The sequence below is a fragment of the Perna viridis genome, chromosome 1 (assembly GCF_037379345.1).
Source record: "Perna viridis isolate PV_CMFRI_1.1 ecotype Kerala chromosome 1, ASM3737934v1, whole genome shotgun sequence".
Taxonomy (NCBI): Eukaryota; Metazoa; Mollusca; class Bivalvia; order Mytilida; family Mytilidae; genus Perna; species Perna viridis.
Genome location: NC_142445.1, coordinates 53,095,242 through 53,108,504, shown reverse-complemented (window position 1 = coordinate 53,108,504; position 13,263 = coordinate 53,095,242). Strand labels below are relative to the sequence as shown.

The 13,263-nt window shown below is 30.6% G+C and overlaps 1 protein-coding gene across 1 annotated transcript; it reads left to right on the top strand.

Annotated features, from left to right (window-relative positions):
- Positions 1 to 49: 49 nt before the first annotated feature.
- LOC148629347 (acetyl-coenzyme A synthetase, cytoplasmic-like) lies at positions 50 to 12,796 on the top strand. Its single transcript, XM_088548676.1, has 16 exons — positions 50 to 448; positions 1,004 to 1,095; positions 1,729 to 1,832; positions 2,623 to 2,695; positions 3,203 to 3,278; positions 3,571 to 3,697; positions 4,196 to 4,311; positions 5,415 to 5,607; positions 5,976 to 6,109; positions 6,598 to 6,730; positions 7,083 to 7,139; positions 7,849 to 7,932; positions 8,309 to 8,417; positions 8,884 to 9,083; positions 9,772 to 9,817; positions 10,038 to 12,796. Exons 1-16 carry the CDS (start codon positions 135 to 137, stop codon positions 10,235 to 10,237), a joined length of 2,058 nt encoding a protein of 685 aa, XP_088404802.1. The 5' UTR covers positions 50 to 134; the 3' UTR covers positions 10,238 to 12,796.
- The last annotated feature ends 467 nt before the right edge of the window (positions 12,797 to 13,263 follow it).

Here is a 13,263-nt window from a genome sequence, read left to right as displayed (position 1 = left end):
TCAGCGTCACGTCACCTAAATGCTTGTTTTGTAATAACAGAGTTAAGAAATAATCAAGTTTATTATTGACACTGAAAATTAATGTTGCCGAACCAGGCCGAAAATAGTTTTCCATTTCAAGCTAGAAAAGAAGGATGGACGTATCACACGATAATTTAAAATACCCCCCACCAAGCAGACTCCTAAATGAATCTCATGTTAAAAGTTTTGAAGAATACAAACAAATGCATCAAAGATCAGTAGATGATCCTGAAGCCTTTTGGGGAGAAATTGCAAAGCAGTTTTATTGGAAATCTCCTCAAACTGGCAAATTTTTAGATTACAACTTTGACTGTAGAAAGGGTCGCATATTTGTTAAATGGATGGAAGGAGCCAAAACCAATATTTGCTATAATGCTTTAGACCGTCATATCAATAATGGCCATGGGGACAAAGTGGCATTTTACTGGTTAGTACATACATGTACATACACTTGTGTGTACATTCAGTATATGTAACAGTCTTCTAAATTATAGTCAACAATTAGTCATACAAATGCATGTATGATGAACTGTGCAAACATTTCTTGTCATGCAATTTATATAAATAAAAATTGTACATGTACCTGTACTTGTATTTTGAAAATTAGTCAGATTTCTTGTCACATACCATTTCATTGTAATCCCATTTCCATTATGTCATCGCTTTTTAGACTACAGTTGTTATAATAATAAGCTTTTGGTATGTTCCTAAATTTATCTGCATTTTTAAAAATTCATATTGTATACATGAATTCACACTTTTCATTTTGGTCCGAATGACCTCAGATTTGTTTCCGAATAACTTTTTGATGTCAATGATACAATGTAATTTTAAATTGTGATGTCATTGATCTTTAAGTTGAAGGAGAATTGATTAAGAAAACATCAGGAAAATATATTGTTTTCGTCAATGTTCAAGGTAGTGTCTTAAAATTAACTTTATGTTAAGTTTGCATTCTAACTTTTTATCAATTTTATTGCAGGGAAGGGAATGATCCTAGTGATCATGGAAAAGCAACATATACAGAACTCAAGGAAAAAGTTTGTCAATTTGCTAATATTTTGAAGCAATGTGGTATGTTAAATTACATTGTAAATTGTTATTAGTTTTTTAAAGGTCATAAACAGTAAAGTAAAGTAAACACATCTGTCAAAACTATTAAGTAGCTGTCTTTGTAAGAATCATACAAAATCTGAAAAATGTGATATACCCCAAAAAAGGCTACATATTTTTATTTTTGTAATTAAGTTGTCTTATGGGTCTATATTATGAAATGTGTAATTATTCATTCAAATCTGCCTGCTCTTAGGAGATAATCCACATTGAAAATCCAGTAGATTCTATTGTATTTGAGTGCCATTTACAGAGTTATCTCCCTTAATTATGAAATCTACAGTGCATTCTATGTAATTTTTATTTCCTAAGAGCACGGGTTATATGAAAAACCATATGTTAATTTCTGTTTACTATGACATTTCAAACAAAATCTCAAAAATATAAATATGTAGGCTTTTTACCCATGAATCACATTTTGCATGATCCTTAGGCGGAGTGCTACTTAACAGCAACGAAAAATGATAAAGAGAAAAACATTTGTATCAGGTAAAAGCCATCATACAATCATGATGAAAATTGATATTTTGAAAACAACAAAAAGTTTACTTTATTATTATATGGCAATGTATGAAGCATTGTTTTTTTCTTCAGGAATGAAAAAAGGTGATCGAGTGGCCATCTACATGCCTATGATAATTGAACTGACTGTTGCTTTGTTAGCATGTGCAAGACTTGGTATCATACATTCCATTGTGGTAATGTAGTAACTATTGAATTATGGAAACAAATTGAATTTAAATAAATTGACACATAATAATGTCTGAAAATTTACCTCCAACTCAACAAGATTGCTTTGTAGCCATAGCCCCTCTCCCACTGCTGATGAAACCATCAAAATACATTTACCATCGAAGTAGGCACATGTACACTCCCTAAAAATACATTCTATAAATACATAAAGCAGTTTTAGAGATTATTCATTCACAACATGTTATTGACAGACAGTGGACATTATTATTTGTCACTGTGGCTTTGTGGCAGGAAACAATAAGCTTGCATCATTACATGCTTAACAATAAGAATTTAAGACTGGTTGAAAGATGAGTACCAACTTTAAGTTGTATTTTTATAAAGGAAAAGAGTCATTGATAAATTGCATTAATGTTATGGTTAATGCATAAGTTACAGAAGCATGACAATGAATTAAGAGTAATCAAGGGAACCAAGATTCTAGCAGAAATCAAAAGAATGTAATCCAGGGACAAAAATCAGGCATGGAAAATGGACACACACAACAAATAACATGAAATAACCAAAATAATACAAAGATAAGTAATGATAAGGATTAATTGAAAGATAATTGTTTATTTTTGGCAAAAAATGGGGAGCAATAATATCATATTTAGTGACCATGGTATACAGTGTCAATACATGTACCATATATATTTTGCCTTGACATTATGTTATTCACCTGATTCCAAAATTTTTGATACTAGCACATTTCAAGAATGATAAAGTCTTATAGATACTGTTTTACATTTTCAGTTTGCTGGTTTCTCTGCAGAATCACTGGCTGAAAGAATCTTAGATGGAGAATGTTGTGCAATAGTAACTGCTGGTTAGTATATTACATTACAAAAACACACAAATTTATTCTTAAAAGAAAAGTAGGAAGAGATTACTGTAATAGAGGACAAAGTTCTCATAATGGTAATAAACATGAATTGAAGAAATAACATTTGAAGCACTTAGAGTCTGATTTCAGTCTGACAAGAAGTAACATTCAGTTGAACTTTCCAGGATTTATAAATTTAATGCAGACAAAATAACAAAAACATTTTGAATAATGAAAAAAAATAACAGATTGAATGTTGAGTAAGCTAGTACATTTGGAACAACTCAGCCCACAGACAAGTTTGTCCCAAGGCTACTAGAACTTGGGTCTTCATGGATAAAGCCAATCATGCTTAAAACTTTGAGTTAAGCCAATTACATCTTAACACATCAAAATTTAATAAAAATAGTCTTCCTAAGTTTTCATTAATAGTAAAATTTATATATATTTGTACCCTATTGGTTTACTTAGAAGGTATTAAAATCATCACCTTGTAAAATATTCTTTTAGATGGAGTATGGAGAGGCAGCAAGTTGTTAAATCTGAAATCCATTGTTGATGCATCTTTAGATATTTGCTCAAAGAGGTGTGTTTTTGTTTTACATATTTCCTATTTGGCTTATTTTATTTCAAGTTTATACATTAATCCACATTTTTTAAAGCTAAGATATGTTTATTTTAATTTCAGTTCCCACTACAGGTACTTGTATTTTCTTCAATAAAGAAATAAGAGATATGACAGTATAATATGTGATAAACACATGGTTTAAAATTTTGTGACTATTCAGAATTTAAGAACTTTTTATTATCAAAGATATCAACAAACAAACTTATTAATGTCATTTAGATATTGTAAATAACAATTATTTTTTTTTAAGTGACCATAAAATTAGTCACTGTTTTGTTATAAAACATCTCCTACCTATGGGACATAATGTACATGAAAATGGTGACTGTGACAGCAGCATGGACATACCTGCAAAAAGACCTACCAAGAATTTAAAGGTACATATACAAATCATAGTGGACAAGACTGGAATATATTGTAGCAATGTCAAATTTGGTATACCAGTACCTGGTGTCGCTGAAAAACTTCCTGTTTGTAACATAACCTTATGTACCAGCATAAATCTTGGGTGTTTTTAAGTGGATATTGGTTACATGACCAAAACTCAGTTGAGCAGATACAATACCAAAAATAGGTTTAATTTTATGACCCCCAGTTCTTTCACTGGCATTCAAGAAAGCTTGATGTAGAAATGTTTATACTCAGAGGTATAGCTACAATGCATTACAAGAATGTGCTTGCAATAGAAACCAACCAAAATAAATCCTTCCCCCTTTTTTCTGTGCAATGAAAGGCTTCCATATTGATTTGGTCTTGGCTACTCTACTTTACAATTGAAAATAATGACTGAAATTTGAAATGAACCAAAAGTGAACAACACAAGAAAAGTTTTAGAACAGAGTTTGTCTTTTACCATACTTTTATTTGTTTTGCAGATAAAATGGACTGAAGGTAGAGACATTTGGTGGCATGATGTAGTAATGACAGCACCTACAGAGTGTGAACCTGAATGGATGGATGCTGAGGATCCCTTATTCATGTTGTATACGAGGTATTGTTTCTAAAGCAGCAGCATGAACTTAACTGAATAGGCAAGAAATTTTGTATAGAAGAGGAATTTACTTAGACTTGACATTTTGATGAATGTTAGCTATTAACTGAAACCCTGTGTGAAGATTGAAACTGCCGAAGGTTTCTTTTGTTTCCTATTTTAGTTTGGTTAAACTTGACAAAGCAATAAGATAAACATTGTATTAGGATGATAATACATTGCAATGTGAATGTATGACATAAACAATTTGTCAGATATTTGCCTTCTAAGATATATCCCTTGATACATTTAGAGTGAATTAAGAGGAAAACAGGGTTATAACAATGTGTATATATTTGCTCACAAAATGAGGCTTACTAAGACTGTCAGACATGTAGGGTAAGTGTCATCTAGACATACTTGACCAAGTTGGTCATGATATAGATTAGCTAAACCTAAGACAAGGGAGGTAAATCAGTTTTAACCTTTTTGTTTCAAACAAAATTTTAATTGGAGGCTACAAACCACTTATGTCACTAACCGTAGGCTCCAGTGCTAATTTTACTAAATTCAATGCATTACTACCTTAAGTTAACCTGAAGAAGACTAAAAAACACCTAAAAGCTGCACTGAAAATATCATGTGGGGTTTACTACCTTGCAGTGTGACACCTGCACCTAGAAGACAATGAGCTAAAAGTAGAATGAGAATTCCCATACATTGCACATAAAACAAGTTTTCATGCAGAACTCTAGAAAATATTTAATTCAGTAAGTTACAGTGACCATTTTATGTAAAAATAAAGAAAATATGATTCTCTGTCAAAAACAGGCTTACTTGTGCAAATTTGATGTGCACAATTCACAGCAACATAGCACAAGTGCACTAAAACTTAGGACTATTTTTGCATACATTCTAAATACTCTTTGGTTGAATTATTGGTGTGTAACCTAAAATTGGAGTTACTTTTGAAAAGATTATTATAAATAAAGAAATAAGTTTTATTTAGAGTCAGCATGAAATACATGATAATAAGCATAAGCTCTATTGAGCTTTTGATTGATATACATACATGTTTAAGTAGCTTGTTGACTGATTATTGAAGAGTGATTTAATTTTTGCAGTGGATCAACAGGAAAACCTAAGGGTGTACTACACACTGTAGGTGGATATATGCTTTACTCAGCAACAACATTTAAATATGCATTTGATTACCAGCCTGATGATGTGTTCTGGTGTACAGCTGATGTAGGATGGATCACTGGTCACACATATGTAGCTTATGGACCACTCAATAATGGTGCTACTGGAATAATAGTGAGTGGAAAAAATCATTGACTCAGTATCACTTATACAAATAAAAAAAAAACCAATTTCTTCATGATTCATATTGGTTCAGAAATGTAAATATAATATCATCCACAGAAATCAAAAGTCTTTATCATGTACATTTCATTTTTTTGGCTATATCACAATTTGCAATAAACTGCACCAGATGATCCACTCTTATAATTTTATCCTAAAATAGTAATAAAAAATTGTTTTTGTTGGCTGACATTTATTTTTTTTTAAGATAAGAACAAACAGACCAAGGTATCTATGTATTTATATGAATTTTACCATTATTTGAGTTTGTTACTTTTGGGTCCTCCAGGTGTTTAACAGTTTTCAGTTGTTATTTTTAGTTTGAGGGAACTCCATTTTACCCTGACGCAGGAAGATTTTGGGCAGTTGTTGAAAAGTACAAAGTATCAAAGTTCTACACGGCTCCTACTGCCATTAGATCATTGATGAGATTTGGAGATGAATATGTTACCAAGTAAGAAAATATGTATTCTTTTATAATTTTTCATGAGGCAAAATGGGAGTCAGGTATTTTTTTATATACCAGTAAATATTGCTTTTGTTGTATCTGAAAGGTGGCAATTTTTGTTCCAAAAAATAGGGACTTTCACTGTTGTCATGTTTAAGTTGGGACTGTTGCATACATTGTGATTAGATAAAATGTTATGTTTGTTTTTAAGATTTATTTGAAATCCATTTCTATTTATGGAAAAAAGGATTGATATTGGAAAGTGCACAAAATGCACCAGTATCTTCAACAAAAAGTTTGTTTATTTAAATTCAAACTTCTTTTCTATGTATTTAGGAATTCACATGTATCTTCACAAGAACCCTCAATAACACTTCCTGCAGTGAATCGTTCACAGTTCTAATTCCTTTGTGTGAAATCAGGTTTGCTTTCAATCAGACAGCCTCTTGTAAGAGATTAAATGTAACTCTTTGGATAATATATTCCATCTATAGGTATGACAGATCTTCACTGAAAGTTTTAGCCACAGTAGGAGAACCAATAAATCCTGAAGCATGGCTGTGGTATTATAATGTTGTGGGAAACAAACAATGTGCCATAGTAGATACCTTCTGGCAAACAGAAACTGTAAGCAATAGTTAACTTTCTAACGTGTATACTTCCAAATATTGGTATTGTATGTCCTGTGGGGGTCATTTTATAGTGTTCCCTTGTCTGATGGTCTAAACGTACATGCAAAATCTCAAAAATGTTTTTTCAGAGAATACAACTATTGTTATCAGCCAAAATGATTTGTCGTGTATAAATTTGGAAAACATTGATTTATTTAAGTTCTTGAAAATTCTTTTGTATTTTTATATGATAACAAACCAACCTGAAAAATCTGTAAATGTAGTAGAAGGTACAATCCAGATTATTCTCTTTTGAATGTTAATCCATTATGGCCATTTTTATTGAATTATCTCTTTTTAAAATGCAGGGAGGACATACTGTTTTGCCATTACCTGGTGCCACAACTACTAAACCAGGATCTGCAGTAAGTAAAACTGAAATTGGCATTAGTTTTATAGGCTATGCTGTCTCTAAAAACTTAGGTATAGCTAGTGCAATGGACACTTACTTGTACAATATTCTTGTATCATAAGTTGTGAAAGATCAAATTGAGGCTTCCATCAATGAAGGTGTTCTATAATCAAAAGAAAATTCAAGCTTGATCCCTACTATAATTTCTAAGACATAATAATTGACTTCCTGAACTTAGTTGAGTATTAAAAATTGTGCATATTCTAGAGAAAAATAGGACTGCTTCTTTTTTTTATATTTACAAAGTGCATTGAAAAGTATGAGGAAAATGCTATTAAAACCAGTAGTTTGCCTGAATTATGCAAATGCATGTGCGAAAAAAAATGCTAAGGTCTTATATAATGTATATTTATAGCTAATGTTTTTTTAAGTTCCTTCTACACAGACAAACTATTAATAAAAAAATGATTCCAACTTGACGAAAAGTTTCAATGAGGACTATGTTTCATGAGGTTTGATAAATTTGTGAAATGAATTCTGAAAACATTTGACTTATTAAATATGATGGTAATAAAGATGTAATGGTACTTAAATTATGCTAAACTGGATTAGTTTATTAGTTTCAATGAGTGTACGTTCATATTTGAAACATTTCTTGTCAATCAATATTATCTTCCTGTTTATATACATTTGTAATATGAAATGGTTTGTTTATTTTGCAGACATTTCCATTCTTTGGTATTGTTCCAGTTATACTTGATGAACTTGGTGTCGAGATCTCAGAACCAAACAAAGAGGGTTATTTAGTAGGTATCAGCAATACTATTGTAAAAATAAGATCATACGTATTGTGTGAGTTATTAGTTTTTTGTTAAACTAATAATTTTTGATATGAACTTCATTAGGGAATGCTCTTAAAGTCTTGAGAAAGTAAGGTGGATTTGATTTTTAGTTAGTTCGTGTACAGGCAGCTGCCAAAACTTAATGGTGCTGTAACTTTAATGGCCTTTGACAGAATATTTTTCAAATAAGATGTAATATTCCTGAAATATAAGGTAGGTCTGTGTTGATGTTCATAATTTTCACTTTTATTTTTGAGTTATAGATCTTTTTATAGTTAACATTTGGAATTTGTCAGTGGGAAAATCCAGTTTGCTGTCAGTTCCTCATTCTTTGTTCTAGGTGTTTAAGCAGCCATGGCCAGGTATAATGAGAACTGTATATGGTAACCATGAGAGATATGAAACTACTTACTTTAAAAAGTTCCCAGGTTATTACTGTACTGGTGATGGTAAGTACATTGTACATTTGAAAGGAATAGACCCTTTTGTGCTAACTGGGTTAGTCAATGGTCATGCATATAGCATGTTCAATATACACTACCGCAAGTGAAATTTTTTTGTTCTACCCAAGCCCTACCTCATTGAAGTGTATATTGAGCATGCTCATCAACTAACCACAAAAGGGTCTACACTTGATTAAATAAGCAGTACAAGAATTGGAGTTTTTTTCTGCACATTTTTGTTGGAAAGATTAAGGGTAGATAAATTGAATGAAGTGATAAATAAGAAGTGCATTCCACAAGGCTTGTCATACTATTGCCCATGTTTGTAAAATGCTTTTTATTTGCTGATTATAAATATGCTTACATTGTTGATGATCACAAATAAGCTCTTGGTATTTATTGTAAGATTTTTATCTACTTTTATCTCAAGTCTTCAGATGTGTACCTGACATATATGTCCTGTTATACTTAGGTGCCAAAAGAGATGAAGATGGTTATATATGGGTAACAGGTAGAATAGATGATATGGTGAATGTATCAGGCCATTTGTTAAGTACTGCAGAGATAGAATCCGCCTTGGTTGAACATCCTACTGTAGCAGAGGCAGCTGTGGTGGCACATCCTCATAAAATCAAAGGACAATCTACATATTGTTTTGTTACACTAAAAGAGGTAAAACTCAGTCCTTAAAATTGTAGGGTGAATGGCATTAGGTTAAATCATGTAGTTATAATATTGTAAGAATTTCAAAGAATTTGGGAAGAATAAAAAAAAGAAAGTCATGATAATTTAAGCAATATTATCTTTCCTTAAGGTAAATAAAAAGAATAAATTTAAAGATAAATTAGACCTGATTTGAGATGAAGATGGATCCATTTGAATATAGTTTTAGTTAATCTAAGTTGAATAGCTTTTCATATAAAAAATGGCTTGGAACCAAATGGCATGTGAATAGTTATTTTCTTGTTCCTTTCAAGTTGTTTGCGGGGTATTCCAGATTGTAATGTACACATTTTTTATTTTTGACATTCAAAATTTAAGTGAAAGATATCAAACCAAAGTTATCAATGTTGCTACTATATTGTGGTGACACATATGTCAAACCAAAGTCATCAAGATTACAACAATATTGGGGTGATACATGTCAAACCGAAGTCATCAAGATTACTATAATATTGTGTGGTGATTCATTTGTCAAACCAAAGTTATCAAAATTAGCACAATATTTCGGTGATGCAGATTTCAAACCAGATTACTACAATATTATGGTGATACATATGTGAACCAATGTCATCAAGATTACTATGATAATATGATGATACATATTGCTTTTTACTGTATTTTTATCATTGAATTTTAGGGTCAGGAATTTACAGACAATTTAGTTAAAGAGCTCATAGTAAAAGGTAGAGTAGATGTAAACATTTCTAATTCTTTTGTTTTCTTGAATAACTGCTTTATATTATTATTATTAGATATTTTGTCATTATTGTTAATAGTAAAGAATGACATTTTTTGACTGAAAAAAAGTTCCAATTTATTGAAAATAGTGTAAGAGATTTCCAACTACCATGAATTTCACAGCCATTTTTTAATTAATCTTTAAATGTTGTTTGAACCTTGCAGTTAGAACAAAGATTGGGCCTTTTGCGCAACCAGACTTTGTACAGAATGCTCCAGGACTGCCAAAAACTAGATCGGGGAAAATTATGAGACGTGTACTCAGGAAAATTGCTGTCGGTGATCGTAATGTTGGCGACATCACAACAATGGCTGATGAAACTGTTATTGAAAAACTGTTCCAGCTCCGTCCTCCAGATGCTTAAGGACCATGACTTTTATCAGAAACTGTAGCAGTAATTGGCAATCTATATCTGTTATGCATAATGTTGTTATAAAGAATCTTTTGATAAAAGTGTGGGTTGTTTTGTCAGTGTAGATTAGAAGTAGTAAGTACATATGTGTATCTTAGTAGGTTTTGTGGACCACAATTATGCTTAAAATTCCTTAGACACAGATCTTTTTAATAACATCTAATAGTATATCTGTCAGAGTAAAGGTAAATGCATAGGTGGGAGATCTTACTTTCAAAATCTCAAAGCAGGAGATTTGCTGAGGCTTTGTTTTTGCGACATATTCTTTGTTTAGCAACAGACCTATTTTGAAATCAACTCTTGTTTCACTGCACAATTTATCACTACATCACCTCCCCTGAGAGATGATACTAAATTTATAACCTTTGACACAGGTTGGAGATCAATTTGTTTTGACAAGAATTTATGTGATTTATTACAATTTTAAGCCAAAAATTCAAGTAAGACAGGAGTAATTTCTGAATTAGGCTAAATCAACTGCTTTGACACAGGCACTTAAGCAGGAGATTGATCAGTTTTTTAAATAAAATATCGGGAGGATCCAGCCAAAAGCAGAAGACTTAACACCAATGTTAATGCATCATAGATTATAATTAGTAGTAACAAATTTTTACATACCATTAAGTAGAATTGTCTTAATTTTTACTTTCACATGTCAGTACAATGTACATAGAAAAAAAAACATTTTAAAGAATTTCAACTTGCTACAAATCTCTGCAATATTTGAAAGACTTCAGATCTTTAATATTAAATATGTTATGGAAGACTGCATAGAAAATTGACAATGAAATAGAACATTTTGCTTAATAAATATTAATGCAGACAAGCTTGTCGCAAGTTTATAATGATTAGTCACAAATTAATGTTTAAATATACAAAGCGACCATTACACATTGTCATAAGTGTAAAAATGACACATTATTTTTTTATAGTGGGGGGGGGATAAAATGCACAAACAGTTAATGACTTGTTCATCATTTATTGAAGTGTTGAAAATGAATTAAAGTAAAGATATGGATAATATAATTAATGTCTAATTATTATATGAAATAATATTGCAGACAGTTGTTCTTAGTGATTGTGTGATTTGTTTATTTGTGATTTCAGGAAATATAGTTTAATTGAAAAAAAAAACCACAAATTATGAATGAACTTTGTTTCATTTATTCCTATTAATGAAATATCACAGTAGTATCTTACTATACAGTTGTGTTCATAAGGGTATATAGATAAGCCTAATTACTTTAGTCCTACTAGATATCACTTATTTCTTCTCAAAATGTCTTGTCTAAGTTAGTTAGTAATAAAATATACATCATAATTTTGATAATGGCAATATAAAGTGGCAATAGATAAGAAGCTAGGTCTGTGTTTTAAAGTGTTCATTTTTGTTACTGAGAAAAAAGTTCTGTGTCTTAAAGTGTTCATTTTTCTATGAGGCAAAGTTGTTATTATTTCTTTTTTATTAATTTTATTATTAAACTATTCTGCTTAGCATTTTAACTTTTGTTTGCATATGATTTATAACAATATGCTTATATTAATTTATCATATGTTGCTAATTTTTCAGGATTTTTGTTTTGCTAGTAATATGAATTAATCTTGAAGTCATATTTATATACTATAAAGATTGACAGAGGTTAATGATTGATTGTATAAGCAACAAACTTCCTGTGTGGGTTGATTATGTAGAAAAAAGTCTTGTATTTTTTATATTATACACTGACTACTTACCGAAACTCCTGGAAAAAAGGAACCATGTTTATATTAGGTTGATTTGAAAATAGATAGCTTTTTTATTATCTAATTAACTAACTTTTTAATAGGTTGTTAAGTATTAATTTACTATGGTAGATCATGAAGATAAAATTAATCAAAACATACATGCATCACAATATCACCCAGCATGTAGACTACTTTACTTTTCCCCAGTTGTATTGATTTTAACTTTAGACTTTCTTCATGGTTGAAAAAGTCTATATTTTTAAAAACTTGTTAGCTGAAATAAGCCTAAAGATATAGTATGGTTTAATTTTTATCATTTGTTGATATTATCAACTGATATTTATGATACAGATATTTTAGAAAGAATAAAGTGAAGAAAACTCATAACTCAATATTCTGTTCATTTTGTTTTGTCATTTGTTTAATCAATGCTGAAAAAAATGAAAGGAGAAAGTTTGGTAAGGACCCCCTTTGGCTTCATAATTTGTGCATTTTTTAAAATTTCTTGGTAGTAGTAGTATACTAAATGGTCAGAAGCACTGAATGCAGAAAAAAAAGGAATTTTTTTTTGTATATGAAAAAGTGTTCTGCAAAAGGGTATTTAGTTATATATTTTGGGGTATCAATAATTTTTGTTTTAGCCAGTTATTTTACATTTTATTTTGATAGTGAAGACATTGTGTTGAAGGTTAAGTGAAAGTAGAACAAACTTCATATCTTTATAATGATTATGACAAATATTTGTACTAATAAAGATCAGAAAATGTTTTGACAATTATTGAAAAACTTTCATTTCTTTTTTTGCTAGATCCACCACAGATTAAGGTCTTTTTAGATCTGTGACCCTATTGCCCTTTTCCACTGTTCTTCTTAAGATAGCCACACATTCCAAAGATGTAAACCAAACCTCTGTTTTTTGTATTGTTTATATTTTACTTCTCATGGCTTTTCAATTAGGTTAGTGTTTGTTCCTTCATTCTGTCACAGTTGTTTGAGTCTAATGGTGTTATAACCATAAATATCCTATTTTATATAGAATCCTAGGTCTAGAATACAACTAATTACTGTACTGCTAACATTGAAGGATCAGGACACTGTTTTTAATTATTTCAAGCTACTCCAAGTTTAGTTCATCAATGTACTTCTTCAAGGTTTTCAGATATGATTAAGGTCGAAATAACTTCCTTGTAGTTTTCTTTCTATGTAAGAAGACTTGGATGTTTTGTCAACACTTCGTCGTTTTAGAATGTTTG

Bases quoted from the DNA above. Each gene is read 5' to 3' on its own strand.
- LOC148629347 (XM_088548676.1), top strand. From the start codon at position 135: ATGGACGTATCACACGATAATTTAAAATACCCCCCACCAAGCAGACTC. The intron at 2,696-3,202 runs GTTAGTATATTA...ATATTCTTTTAG, and splicing joins TTGTGCAATAGTAACTGCTG to ATGGAGTATGGAGAGGCAGC. The intron at 3,698-4,195 runs GTACATATACAA...TTTGTTTTGCAG, and splicing joins GACCTACCAAGAATTTAAAG to ATAAAATGGACTGAAGGTAG.